A 10,126-nucleotide genomic window follows, 5' to 3' on the forward strand; every position below is an offset into this window, starting at 1 on the left:
AAGCTCGCACGTGGACTGGGCCGGACTGCTCCCCAGGTGTGCTTAGGGTGCTCTGCTCTCCCCAAAGCCCTGCCCGGAGTAAACACATAGCTAACTACTTTGTTGCCTCATCGATGCTCCTGCTCCGTTCAATCCTGCACCACAGAACCCCAGAGGAGAGGGGGTGAGAAACCCCCCGTGTGACTCTATGTAACCGGTCCCCCACCCTGTTTGCTCTTGGGGTTCTGAGAGCGTCTCCCTTAGTCCGCACGGGGAAGGGTCACCTGCCACCCTGCTGCCACAGCCTGGAGCCACAGGCAGGCAGCACAGGCCAGAGCAGCAGGGACGGGCTGGCGCCCCACCCTCCCCAGCCCCTTGCTCCCCGGCCCACCTGGAGCAGAGCAGCCTCCGGGACGGGCTGCAGCGAGGGGGCCTCCGTGGAGTGACCTGGGAACTGACCCTAAGCCTCATTAAATAGCCCCAGCCCCCCTAGCTCCAGCGGCTAATCCAGGGCTGGCCCCTAAGCAGATCAGTTTCAGCATCCCGCACTGCGGGGCCAGGCTCTAGACCCTCCCGGGAGACACAGATGCCAGCTCGCTGCCCGCCCGCCTCCCCAGGGGGGCGGGGGCAGGGCGGGTGGGAGCAGGGACTTCAGGGCTCATGGGCAGCCATCGCACCTCATCGCTCATCCTCATCACGTGGAGAGGGGCGGGCGTCAGGGAGAACTGCTGTCTCGGCACGGGCTGGGGTGGGGGCCTCGAGGCAGGGCCCCGGGTGCCCGAGTTCTCCCCGAGGGGACCCACTTCTGGTGTCCCATGGACTCCTGCAGGTGAACCCGCTCCCGGAAGACTGAGCGACAAGGGCCGGCCCCATAGTTTGTCCCCATGAACCCGCGGCTCAGTCCCACACAGGGACCTTGGTCTGTCCCCACCTAATACGGCCATCCCCTCTTTCACTTGCTGGTCAGTCATCAGGCCATCGGGGGTGCTGCGGCCCCAAGGAGGTGATGCCTGCTGGGAATCAGGACACTTCACCCTCTGCCTTAGGGTTCACCCCACGGGCCCAAGACAGCTTGGCCCTGACCTAGCAAACCTCTTCCGGTTTATACCGTAAAAAATCACAAAGAAACGGCACAGGGCAGACTGGCAGCGTGTGAGCCTGCCCCTGGCACCTCGGTGCAAGGTTCCCATAGCTGTGCTGCCCTCGCCCGCCGTGTGTGGGGGCAGGGGCCTGTCGGGGTCAGAGGCCATCTGTGGCCGTGGCTGTGGCCCTGGAACGGGTGACTCGAGACTCGGGGGAAGGCTGAGCGGAGGAGGGTGTGCTAGGAGGCCCAAGGGAGAAGGGTCTGGAATGCCGGGGCCTGACCCCTGACACCCGAACTCTTCTTGGGTGGACCCCAGGCTCCTCTAGGCTCCCTCAGCAACCATCATACTGTCCAGTCCTTGCCCATCTCCTGGCCAGCTCAGGGGCTTTGAGACGGCAGGGTCCATGTCTCCCGCCTGCTGCCCCATGCACGGGGCTGAAGGTGGAGCTCCAAGCGCAGACAGAGGGACGAGGATGAACGGACAGGTGATGGACAGACAGGTGGCTGAGCGATGATGCAGGCGAACACAGGCAGGCATTACTGGACAGATGGACAGGGCCTGACAGGAGACTAGAGACAGAGGACAGATGGACAGGGCCAAAAGTAGCCAAGAAGAGACAGTCGGGGCGGGCGGGCAGCGTGCGGCAGCCAGGCTGTGTGCCCGCCACGGCCAGATGCTGGGTCGGGGGCTCAGACGGGCTGAAAGTCCTCTTGGCCATGCATCACCCCCTCTAATCTCTTCTCTGGCAAAATCCAGAAAATCATGCCAGCCTGTGCCCGGACTCCCATCTCCAGAGGCCGGCAGGGCTAGGAGGGGGTGCAGGCGGGAGGAACGGCCCTGGGGTTCCCAGTGACAAGTGTCGCTGACACGTTCATCCCGTAGCTTCCCGAGTGCAAGACTCATAAAACGTCATCAATGTTCACGACGCTCATGATAACGATCGGCTGAGCAGGCCCCCCCTCACTTTATCTCCCCATCCTGCTTCCACAGCCTAAATCACTGTGGACTGGAGCAACCCCCACCTGCTGAGCCTTTCTGAAACAACAGCCGGTCCTTCTCCCACTCAGGGCCGTCGGTGGCTCTGCTGCCCTAGGACAGTGCCCAGCAGGCCCAGCGCCCGAGGCCCTTCAGCACCCAGCTGAGCCGGACGGGCCGGCTTCCCCCCCACCGCCCACATCCCTCCCGTTTCTCCATGTCTGCGGGGACGACCCCTCTCCTCGTCGAGCTCCTGTGCACCCTGCTAGACGCCCCTCGCCCGGCGCCATCCTCACCTCCTGGGAGGTCTCTGGGAAGGTGGGAGGGGTAGGTCATGGCCCGTCTCAGGGCAGATGGGCTCGAGGGGCCAGTCCCATGCGGGGGAAGGCTACACTCGGCAACAGAACCCACACCTGTCCGCTGCCAAGGCCCAGACCCAAGTCGACAGGTGGACAGACAGACCAGGACTAAGGAGGGGAGGGGGCATGAGGCTGAGGAGATTCAGAAGCAGACCGCCCACACGCTGTGCAGGGAGACGCGGGCCCTACCTGCAGGACGTCTCCCGGAAGGAGATGTTCACGTCCCAGTGGGTGTGGACTCTGCAGGGGAAGAAGCAGCGGGTCAGCATGGCCTCCAGGACCCGGAGCATGCGGCTGGCTCAGACCTGTCTCCAGTGCCATCTGGTACCAGTTCGAACGGCCAGCGGCTGCCACCGGGACGGGCTCAAGCTTCACCGGACGAGGAACCGGGTAGCATGGAGCTGGAGCTGCGCATCTCTGCTTCTCGACAGGTGACAGGGGAACCCCGTACTGTGCTGAGGTGGGGGCTGTGGCTTTCTCTGTCTGTCACTCATGCCACTGAACCCAAATTCTTCATCACTGGAGCTGCCCCAGCTAGGAAGGGACCCAGTCAGGGAGGGAGTCCCACAGCTGTGCTGCACCGAAGGCTGGGGTCAGGCCAGGTGGGCGTGTGCCCCTGGGTCCCAGCTGCTGCCACTTGCCTCCTGGAAGTGACCACTGCCCAAGGGAGGTAGCAGGGATGCCAGGACGAGAGGTCGAGCAAGGAAACAGATCTGCCCCGTGCCCACGCCCTCACCCGCAGCAGCGTCCCTGAAAAGACCCACGGGCTGACAGCCGGCAGTGGAGGTCTGTGGAGGGCTTCGCCTTGCAAATGTGGGTGCGGGGACTTGGGGTCCAGCGGGGTTGTTTTAGTTTAGGAAAAATTGGAACACGTTGAAAGACAAAAGGCATAGAAATTCTGATGGTCTGGGGGCTGCTTTCAGGAAGGGCTGGCCCTGCTCCCCGCCCTGCCTGGCTGCGATGGGACCAGGCCCCCTTCCTGGGTGTCCCTGACCGCCCCATCCTGAGCCCTGGGCTCGAGCCCACTCCATTCCCCACACCCAGAAGCCCTGTGCCTCCTCAGCACCTCACCACATGGGACCACATCGACTGCTCCTCCCTGACCCGCCCCTGGGGGAGCACACACAATGTTGACAGTGTCCTGGCTTAGCCCTTGGTCCCCAAGTGCGGGCGAGGTAGGCTCTCGCGGGTCCTGTGAGATGGAGGGGGCTGGGCTGTCCCTGGGGGTCCAGGCGTTGTTGTGGCAGCTCCCCAGAGCAAAGGACCACCTTCCCCAGACCTGAGCTTGTTTCCAGCTGCCCCGTCTGGGTGTCCCTGGCCCTGCGGGAGCCCGAGAGCCCCCTGCACCCCGGTCCCTGGTGGAAATACCTTCTCTTCATGATACGGACGTGAGGGTCATCCTCCTGCTTTAAGCCGGGCCGCTGCCCACAGGCCGGGGCGCTCCCATCGCTGCTGCTGTCGCTGGCCAAGAAGCTGGGGGTCAGTTCCTTCTTCAGGCCCCGCGCAGGGGGCAGGGCAGCTGTCCTCTTGTCTGCCAACCGACCCCGGTTCTGGGCAGGGTGAGGGGAGGGGCAGGTTAGGTCTGTCTGCCCCTGGGCGGCTTGCACTCCAGGCCCGACCCCCGGGCAGGACCCAGGTGACAGAAGCACTTGCTAAGAACAAATAGGCACAGTCACCGGACAGTCTGCTCCACTGTGCCCGCCCAGACTGGAGGGGCCCATGGCCTCCAGGACAGGCTCCAGGGTGGGCAGGAGTCACAGCTGACCAGAGGCCACGATGCACGCAGGGAGATGAGCCCCAGCCCGACCCCTGGACTGGGCTGGGGCTGGGCTGTGGGCCCAGGCTGCTCTGGGTGCCACCTTGTCCAGGCTCCGCACTCCAGCCCGGCCCCCTCCATGGCCATCAGCCTGCGTCAGGGGATGTCACCCGGAGGCAGACCCAGCCTTCTCGCTCCTGTCACCGGCTCCCTGCACTTCCCTCCGCGTGTGCCTGTGCCGGTCCCCCAGGCTCGGGCCCCGGGAGCCGAGACCAAGGTCCTTTCTGTCTGTAAGTGCCCTGCGGAGCCCGGCTCAGCGGAGTCCAAGCCTGGGGCCCGAGCCTGCTGCCCCCTTGCAAACTGAAGGCCAGGATTCACAGGTCGCCTGGCCAGGAACCCTGACCAGCCGGACCCTCTGTCCCAGGAACCTCAGAGAGTCAGAGTTTGTCCACCCGGTCCCCTTCTCCTGTCCCCGTGCCCACAGTGACAGTGTGAAGCACTCCACGAGGCTCCTGGGCAGGAGAGCAGAGCGGGAGGGCGTGTCCTGCACACAGCCGGTTCCCACACACTCCGCAGTGTCCTGAGGCCCCGCGCCCCAGGGGAAGAGGAGAAGGCACTGACTGTCCTCTGGGCGGGAAGCCCTTTCTCCCTTAGTAACAGGCTCCTGGCTCGGGGAGGTGACCAGGGCCCTGGGGTGTCCTCTCTCATCCCTCCTTCGAGCCCCTCCCTGGACCGGTCATCACCTTGGACAGCAGCAGCGGCGCAGCCACCACAACTCCGCCCTGCAGGGTGAGGTCCTCACAGCCCTGGCCCAGGCCCCGGAGCCACCGTGTCCCCACACCTGCCCTCGCAAACCCTCAGGGACCTCGATCTCCTCCACGCACACCCAGTGAGCTGGACGGGGCAGGCTCGCTGTGGCCCTGAGACCCTGGCCTTGCCCTGTGGGATACCAGCGGCGGCAGAGCAGGGCCACTGTCAGGCCCCTGCCCCTCCTGCCAGCCCCAGCCAGCAAGGAGCGCCTCAGCTCCGCCGTCTCCGGCCTGCGGTGGCCCATGCACCGGCGCCCCTCTCCTGCCTTTCTGCTTTAATTAAACTCACTTCGGAGGAAAAGGAAACACTTGGTTGTTTCTCATCTGTAGGACAGGGAAGAGAAGGGGGAAATGGCTGCCACTTGGGATGAGACTAGACGAGCCACACTGGCCTGGGGCGGCTCCTGTGGGAGGGGCTCAGGAAGAGGACCCAGGGCGGGCAGCCCTGACCGCCCCCCACCCGTGCAAGGACAGGGAACACAGTGCCTCCACGCACACCCGTGACCTCAGCTGCCATCCCTGCTCAGCAGCAGACTCGAGAGCTGGATGCTGAGCCTCTGCCCCTAGCCGAACGCCGGCTCCCCAGGCACCGAGGGCAGGCGTGGGCCCCCTGCCTAGCTGAATGACCCCTGCACCACATGCACCCCCACACTCGGCCCCCGGACTAGCTGTAGCTGTGCAGTGGGCATATACCTGTGGACCTGGCTGTGGGGGGGAACCAGTCTCTGTGTGGGAAAAGTGGGAGCTGGAGAGACAAGGGCGTCCGCGGAGCTCCTTCTTAAGGGAGGGGTGCGGGGACAGGCCTGGGAGGGACGAGGCTTAGATGAGGCAGGCCCCGTTTGAGCCGTCCCTCAGGCAGAGCAGGGACCTGGGAGCCCCAGACAGGCAGGTGGCCCTGGATGGTGTCCCCATCCCTGCCCAAACCCCTATCCAAGCAACATCTACAGGAGGGCTGACGCCGAGCTCGAGCTGCCTGCTCCCCCACTGAACAGAAAGTGCAGGCCGACCCGGAGGCCCCCTCTCTGGCCCCAGCTGCTTGAGAAGGTGCAGAAGTGGAGAGAGAGCCGGGCCTCTTGCCCGGCAGGTGTGGGGGCAGGTGTGGGGCAGGTGTGCGGGCAGTGGTGGGGCAGGCTGGGCACACTGTCTGGGAGCTCTGGGGTGCAGGCACGCCTGTGTGGGCAATGAGCATCCCCTTCCCCTGCCCAACTGCGTGTCTGACCTCTGGTCTGTCTTCACAAGTGTGTCTGTGGCCTCCCAGCTGGCCCCGGTTACCCACCCCTAGGTCTCGAGAGGAACTCGGGACATCCCCTCCCCCACCCTACTACCAATCCAAAGAAAACAAGCCTAAGGCACGCCAGAAGCCCTGGTCCCCTCAGGCTGGCTTTCCCTCTGCCTCTCCTACCCCTTCCTGCCAGAGGGGGCTGCCGAGTGGTGCCAGGAATAGTAGCACCAGCCTGCCAGGAACCAGGCCTCTAACCCGCTCTCCCCCAGGGCTGCAGATCGGTCCCTCTCCAGAAGCATTTTCCCTTCCAGACCCCTCGCCCTGGAGCACAGGCGCTGGCGAAGGCCTGTGCTCCAGGCTGTCTCCTGCTCCCCGCGCCACCAGGGGCTCGAAAGAGGTCTTCACTGGGTTGGGGGCCCCACGCCAGCCGCCCCGCAGCCTCTGTTCTCTTGACACCCAAGGCCCTCACTGCGTAGACGCTGCCCCGACACTGCTGCACGTCCAGGGTCCGGCGACTGGGCACCTGTAACTGCCCCAGAACACGCGTCCGGGCAGCCAACAGTGTCAGGCCCAGCACAAGCGTCACTCTAGCAAAGGCCCTCTTCCAAGCCGGGCCAGATGAAATGGTGACCACCCCCTCCCCCAGATTCGTGACAGGGCAGAGTCCCCAGACCCCAGGTGGATGACTCCTCAGGGAGGAGACCCTCCCAGGACTTCAGGAGAAGCTGCCCCAAGGCTCCCAAGGGAAGGAAAGGGCTCCAGGCGCCCCACCCCAAGCAAGTTCTCCTCACGTTCCCCGGGAGGAGGGCTCCCTCCCGCACTCTGGCAGGGTAGAGGTTAGGGCTCCGGAGCCTGCACGATGTTCGCAAGCTCCGCAGTGGGGAAAGAAGACCCCAAAGCCCCAACTCTTCTCCCACATCTCACCACCGGGGAGGATATTCGACAGCCGGGACAGTCGCAGATCGGAGGGTGCACCTGCAGAATCCCCTTGGACATAAGCGTCTTCAGACTTTTCCCTGCAGGAGAGCCGAGGCAGGACCGATGAGGGAGCGGGCGCACACGCAGCGCCTGTGCACGCGGGCACACTTCCGGGGCGCAGTCGGCGGCAAGGCCGGTTCCCTGCTGCGTGCGTATGAACACCCACCTCCATCCGACTTCCGCGCTCGCCACCCACCACTGCGGCCCACTCCACCCTCGCGGACGCCGCGGGGATCTGCCGAGCTCAGAAACTGGAGATCCGGGCGCGCGCCCTCCCCCGACGAAGGGGGACCTCCTCCTCCGTGCGCCCCTCCTCCCGCACTCCACCCTCCCCGAGCCGGTCCGCCGGAGCCCGGAGCAGGGCCGAGGAAGGTCGAGCCCAGGCGCAGGTGAGCGGCGCCGTCAGGAGCTGGGGCTGCGCCTGACCCCGCAGCGGGAAGAGGGCGGCCACCGCGGATCTTGAAATCCCAGTCGAGCGCTACTGGGTCCCTAACTTTCTAACTCCCCCCACCCGCGCACCTGGCGCTCACCGAGCTTCCCCCGCGTGCCAGGTCGGGCGCCGTCGGTCGCGGCCTTGGAGCCAGACTCTTGCAGGAGCCCAAGCAGGCTGCTCCCAGCCCCGCCGCCGCTCTTGCTCCGCGCGCGCCCCCGCCCCGACGCGCGCCCCCGCGGCCCCCACCTGCCAGCGCTACCCGTACGCTTTGCCCTTCCCTCCAGCAGCGCGCACCCGCACCACCGCCGCATGTGTGCCCCTCTGCTCCCGCCAAAACCCGCGGCTCCGCACCCGGGAGTGCGGGGGCGGGGTGTCCTGCCCAGGCGGCCTCCTGCCTGCTCTCCCGAGTTCTCATAAACTTCCCCTGGTCCTCAAGGCCCAGGAATCCCGCAAAGACCTTCGGAGCGGCAGGAGCGGCTGGCTAGCGCGCATCAGGGAGCCAGGGCACCGCGGCCGGAGCTGGGGGGACGGTGGAGGCCGAGGGCGCTCTGCCCGCGTCCACCAAGGCGACTGCGCTGCAGTGGGGGCCGGGAGCGGGGAGAGGCCCTGCGGCAGCCCCGGAGTCACAGCGCCCTCCCTGGGCGGTGACGGAGTCTCCCAGATGGCAGGAGCAGTGGGGTCCGGACCCGGCGGTCCTCGAGAGCAGAGGGGAGGGACGCGAGCGGCCCGCGCCCCCACCGCGGGCGCACCTTTGTGGCGGATGCTGCGTTTCCAGTCCTTGGCCGTCTCGCGGCCGCTGACGAACTGGAACTCGTTGGGCGTGAGCCACTCGCCGCGGTGGCGGATGGACGGGCCCTTGCTGCCCTGGCAGAGTTTGCGCACGTAGAGCAGCGCGCGGTTGGCGCCGCACTCCACCTCGATGCACGGCTCGCCGTTGTCCAGCAGCGGCTGGAAATCCGGTGCCGCAGTCGCAGTGGCCGAGAAGCGCTCGAGGGCCAGAGGGTCCCGGGGCAGGTGGAGGTGGGGGGCGGCCTCGTGCAGGCTCAGGTAGGCGCGCGGGGCGCGGAGCGGCGGAGCCAACAGCGCCTCGTAGCCGGCTGTCGCGGCGGGTAGCGAGGCTGCCGGGGGCAGGGCGGCCACGGCGGGCAGTGGCGCCAGGTAGCCGGGCAGCGGCGGCACTGGCAGCGCAGCCAGGGTCGGGTGGAAGGTGGCCAGCGCCAGGGCCAGGTCTTCGCGGCCCGGGAGCTCCTTCTTGACCGCCGGCATGGCAGGCCAGGTCCTGCAGCCTGGCTCTCCGCCACCGGCGCAACTTGTTCCGGCCCGGGTTGGAGTTGGGTCTAGAGGACGGAGCCCCGGGAGGCGCCTGGCCGCGCGCCTGCCCTACCCACTATTGCGCCCCGGCGCCGCCCGCCAGGCCTCCTCGGACCAATGCCCGGCTGGCTGGCGGGGCCTCGGCTGCCGGAGACATGGTGCCGCTATCGACCCCGGGTCGACGTGCCGAGCGCCGCAACTACGGGCCTGGGGCTCCACGGGGCGCCGGGCCACCTGCCCCCACGCCCCTGGGGCGGCCCCGCGCCCTGGTCGCTGGTCCGCCCGCCGGGCCGAGCTGGGCAGCGCGGAGCCGTGAAGTCTCCGGCCCGCGCCCCGCCCCTCCCGGGGGTCCCAGGCCCTCGCCCCGCCCCGCCCCGCCGCCTGGGCCGCGCACCCGCGTACACTGGCGCGCGCTCGCCCGGCGGGGACTTGAGAGACTCCCGCCGCCGCCGCCGCCGCCGCCACAACTTGGCCCATTTAAACGGCCCCGGCGCGGCGGGCGGGCGGGCGCGGGCTCCAGCAGGGGGTGCGTGACGGCCGACCGGGATCTTACGGGGGCGGCGGGACAGGGCTGCAGCCCCTGCTCTATTCCCGAGTGGTCAAGGGTAGGAAAGGAGACCGGGGGCCGGGGGTGGGGGGTGGGGGCGGACTAACGAGACGCCGCGCGCACGGAAAGCGCCATTGTTGGGGGAGTCACTAGGCACCTGCGGCCGGAGTCGGGGACTCCACGTGGGGCAGGGGCGGGTCCAGGACCTGGAGCGGTGTGAGTGTGAGCCTGCAGCACTGGGTAGCCGTGTTTGCGAAGAGCTGGCGGGTGGCGAGCTTCAGTGTCCCGCAGGGCATGGGTGGTCTCTGCACCTACAAGATGTGGGGAGGTGGGTGTGCGGTGTGTGGTCTTCGCAAATGTGCCGGGGACGGTTTTTGTTCTGTAAATAATGATGACAATCCTGTCGGTTATTGCTGCCTGACTATGCACTTTATCACACCTTAGTTCACTTGATCATCAGTATTATTTCTTTATTATCCCCATTTTATAGATGTGGAAGGTGAGACACAGAGAAGTCAGATAATGCTCCTGATGTCACACAGCTGTTTCAAATCCAGGTTGTCTGACTCTAGGACAAACAGTATCTGAGCCATGGTGTGGGGCAGGAAAGAGCTAGATCCAGTCTGGGGGGCAGGGAAGGGGCTGCGGGGAGGAGGAGGAGCCGCTGAAAGT

At 66.6% G+C, this 10,126-nt stretch overlaps 1 protein-coding gene across 4 annotated transcripts in view; it reads right to left on the bottom strand.

The window, feature by feature from the left end:
• The window catches only part of SAMD11 (sterile alpha motif domain containing 11), an 18,263-nt gene extending 9,044 nt beyond the window's left edge, over positions 1–9,219 (bottom strand). For all 4 annotated transcript variants that reach the window (XM_023526441.1, XM_023526440.1, XM_011386048.2 and 1 more), the window contains exons 1-4: positions 8,346–9,219; positions 7,110–7,201; positions 3,767–3,948; positions 2,588–2,638 (exon numbers count right to left, since the gene is read on the bottom strand). In XM_023526441.1, the coding sequence (XP_023382209.1) occupies positions 2,588–2,638; positions 3,767–3,948; positions 7,110–7,201; positions 8,346–8,862 (842 nt within the window). In that variant the 5' untranslated portion in view covers positions 8,863–9,219. The remainder of the gene's footprint in view (positions 1–2,587; positions 2,639–3,766; positions 3,949–7,109; positions 7,202–8,345) is intronic.
• Positions 9,220–10,126: the final 907 nt, after the last annotated feature.

This window comes from Pteropus vampyrus, unplaced genomic scaffold (genome assembly GCF_000151845.1).
Source record: "Pteropus vampyrus isolate Shadow unplaced genomic scaffold, Pvam_2.0 Scaffold875, whole genome shotgun sequence".
Lineage (NCBI taxonomy): Eukaryota > Metazoa > Chordata > Mammalia > Chiroptera > Pteropodidae > Pteropus > Pteropus vampyrus.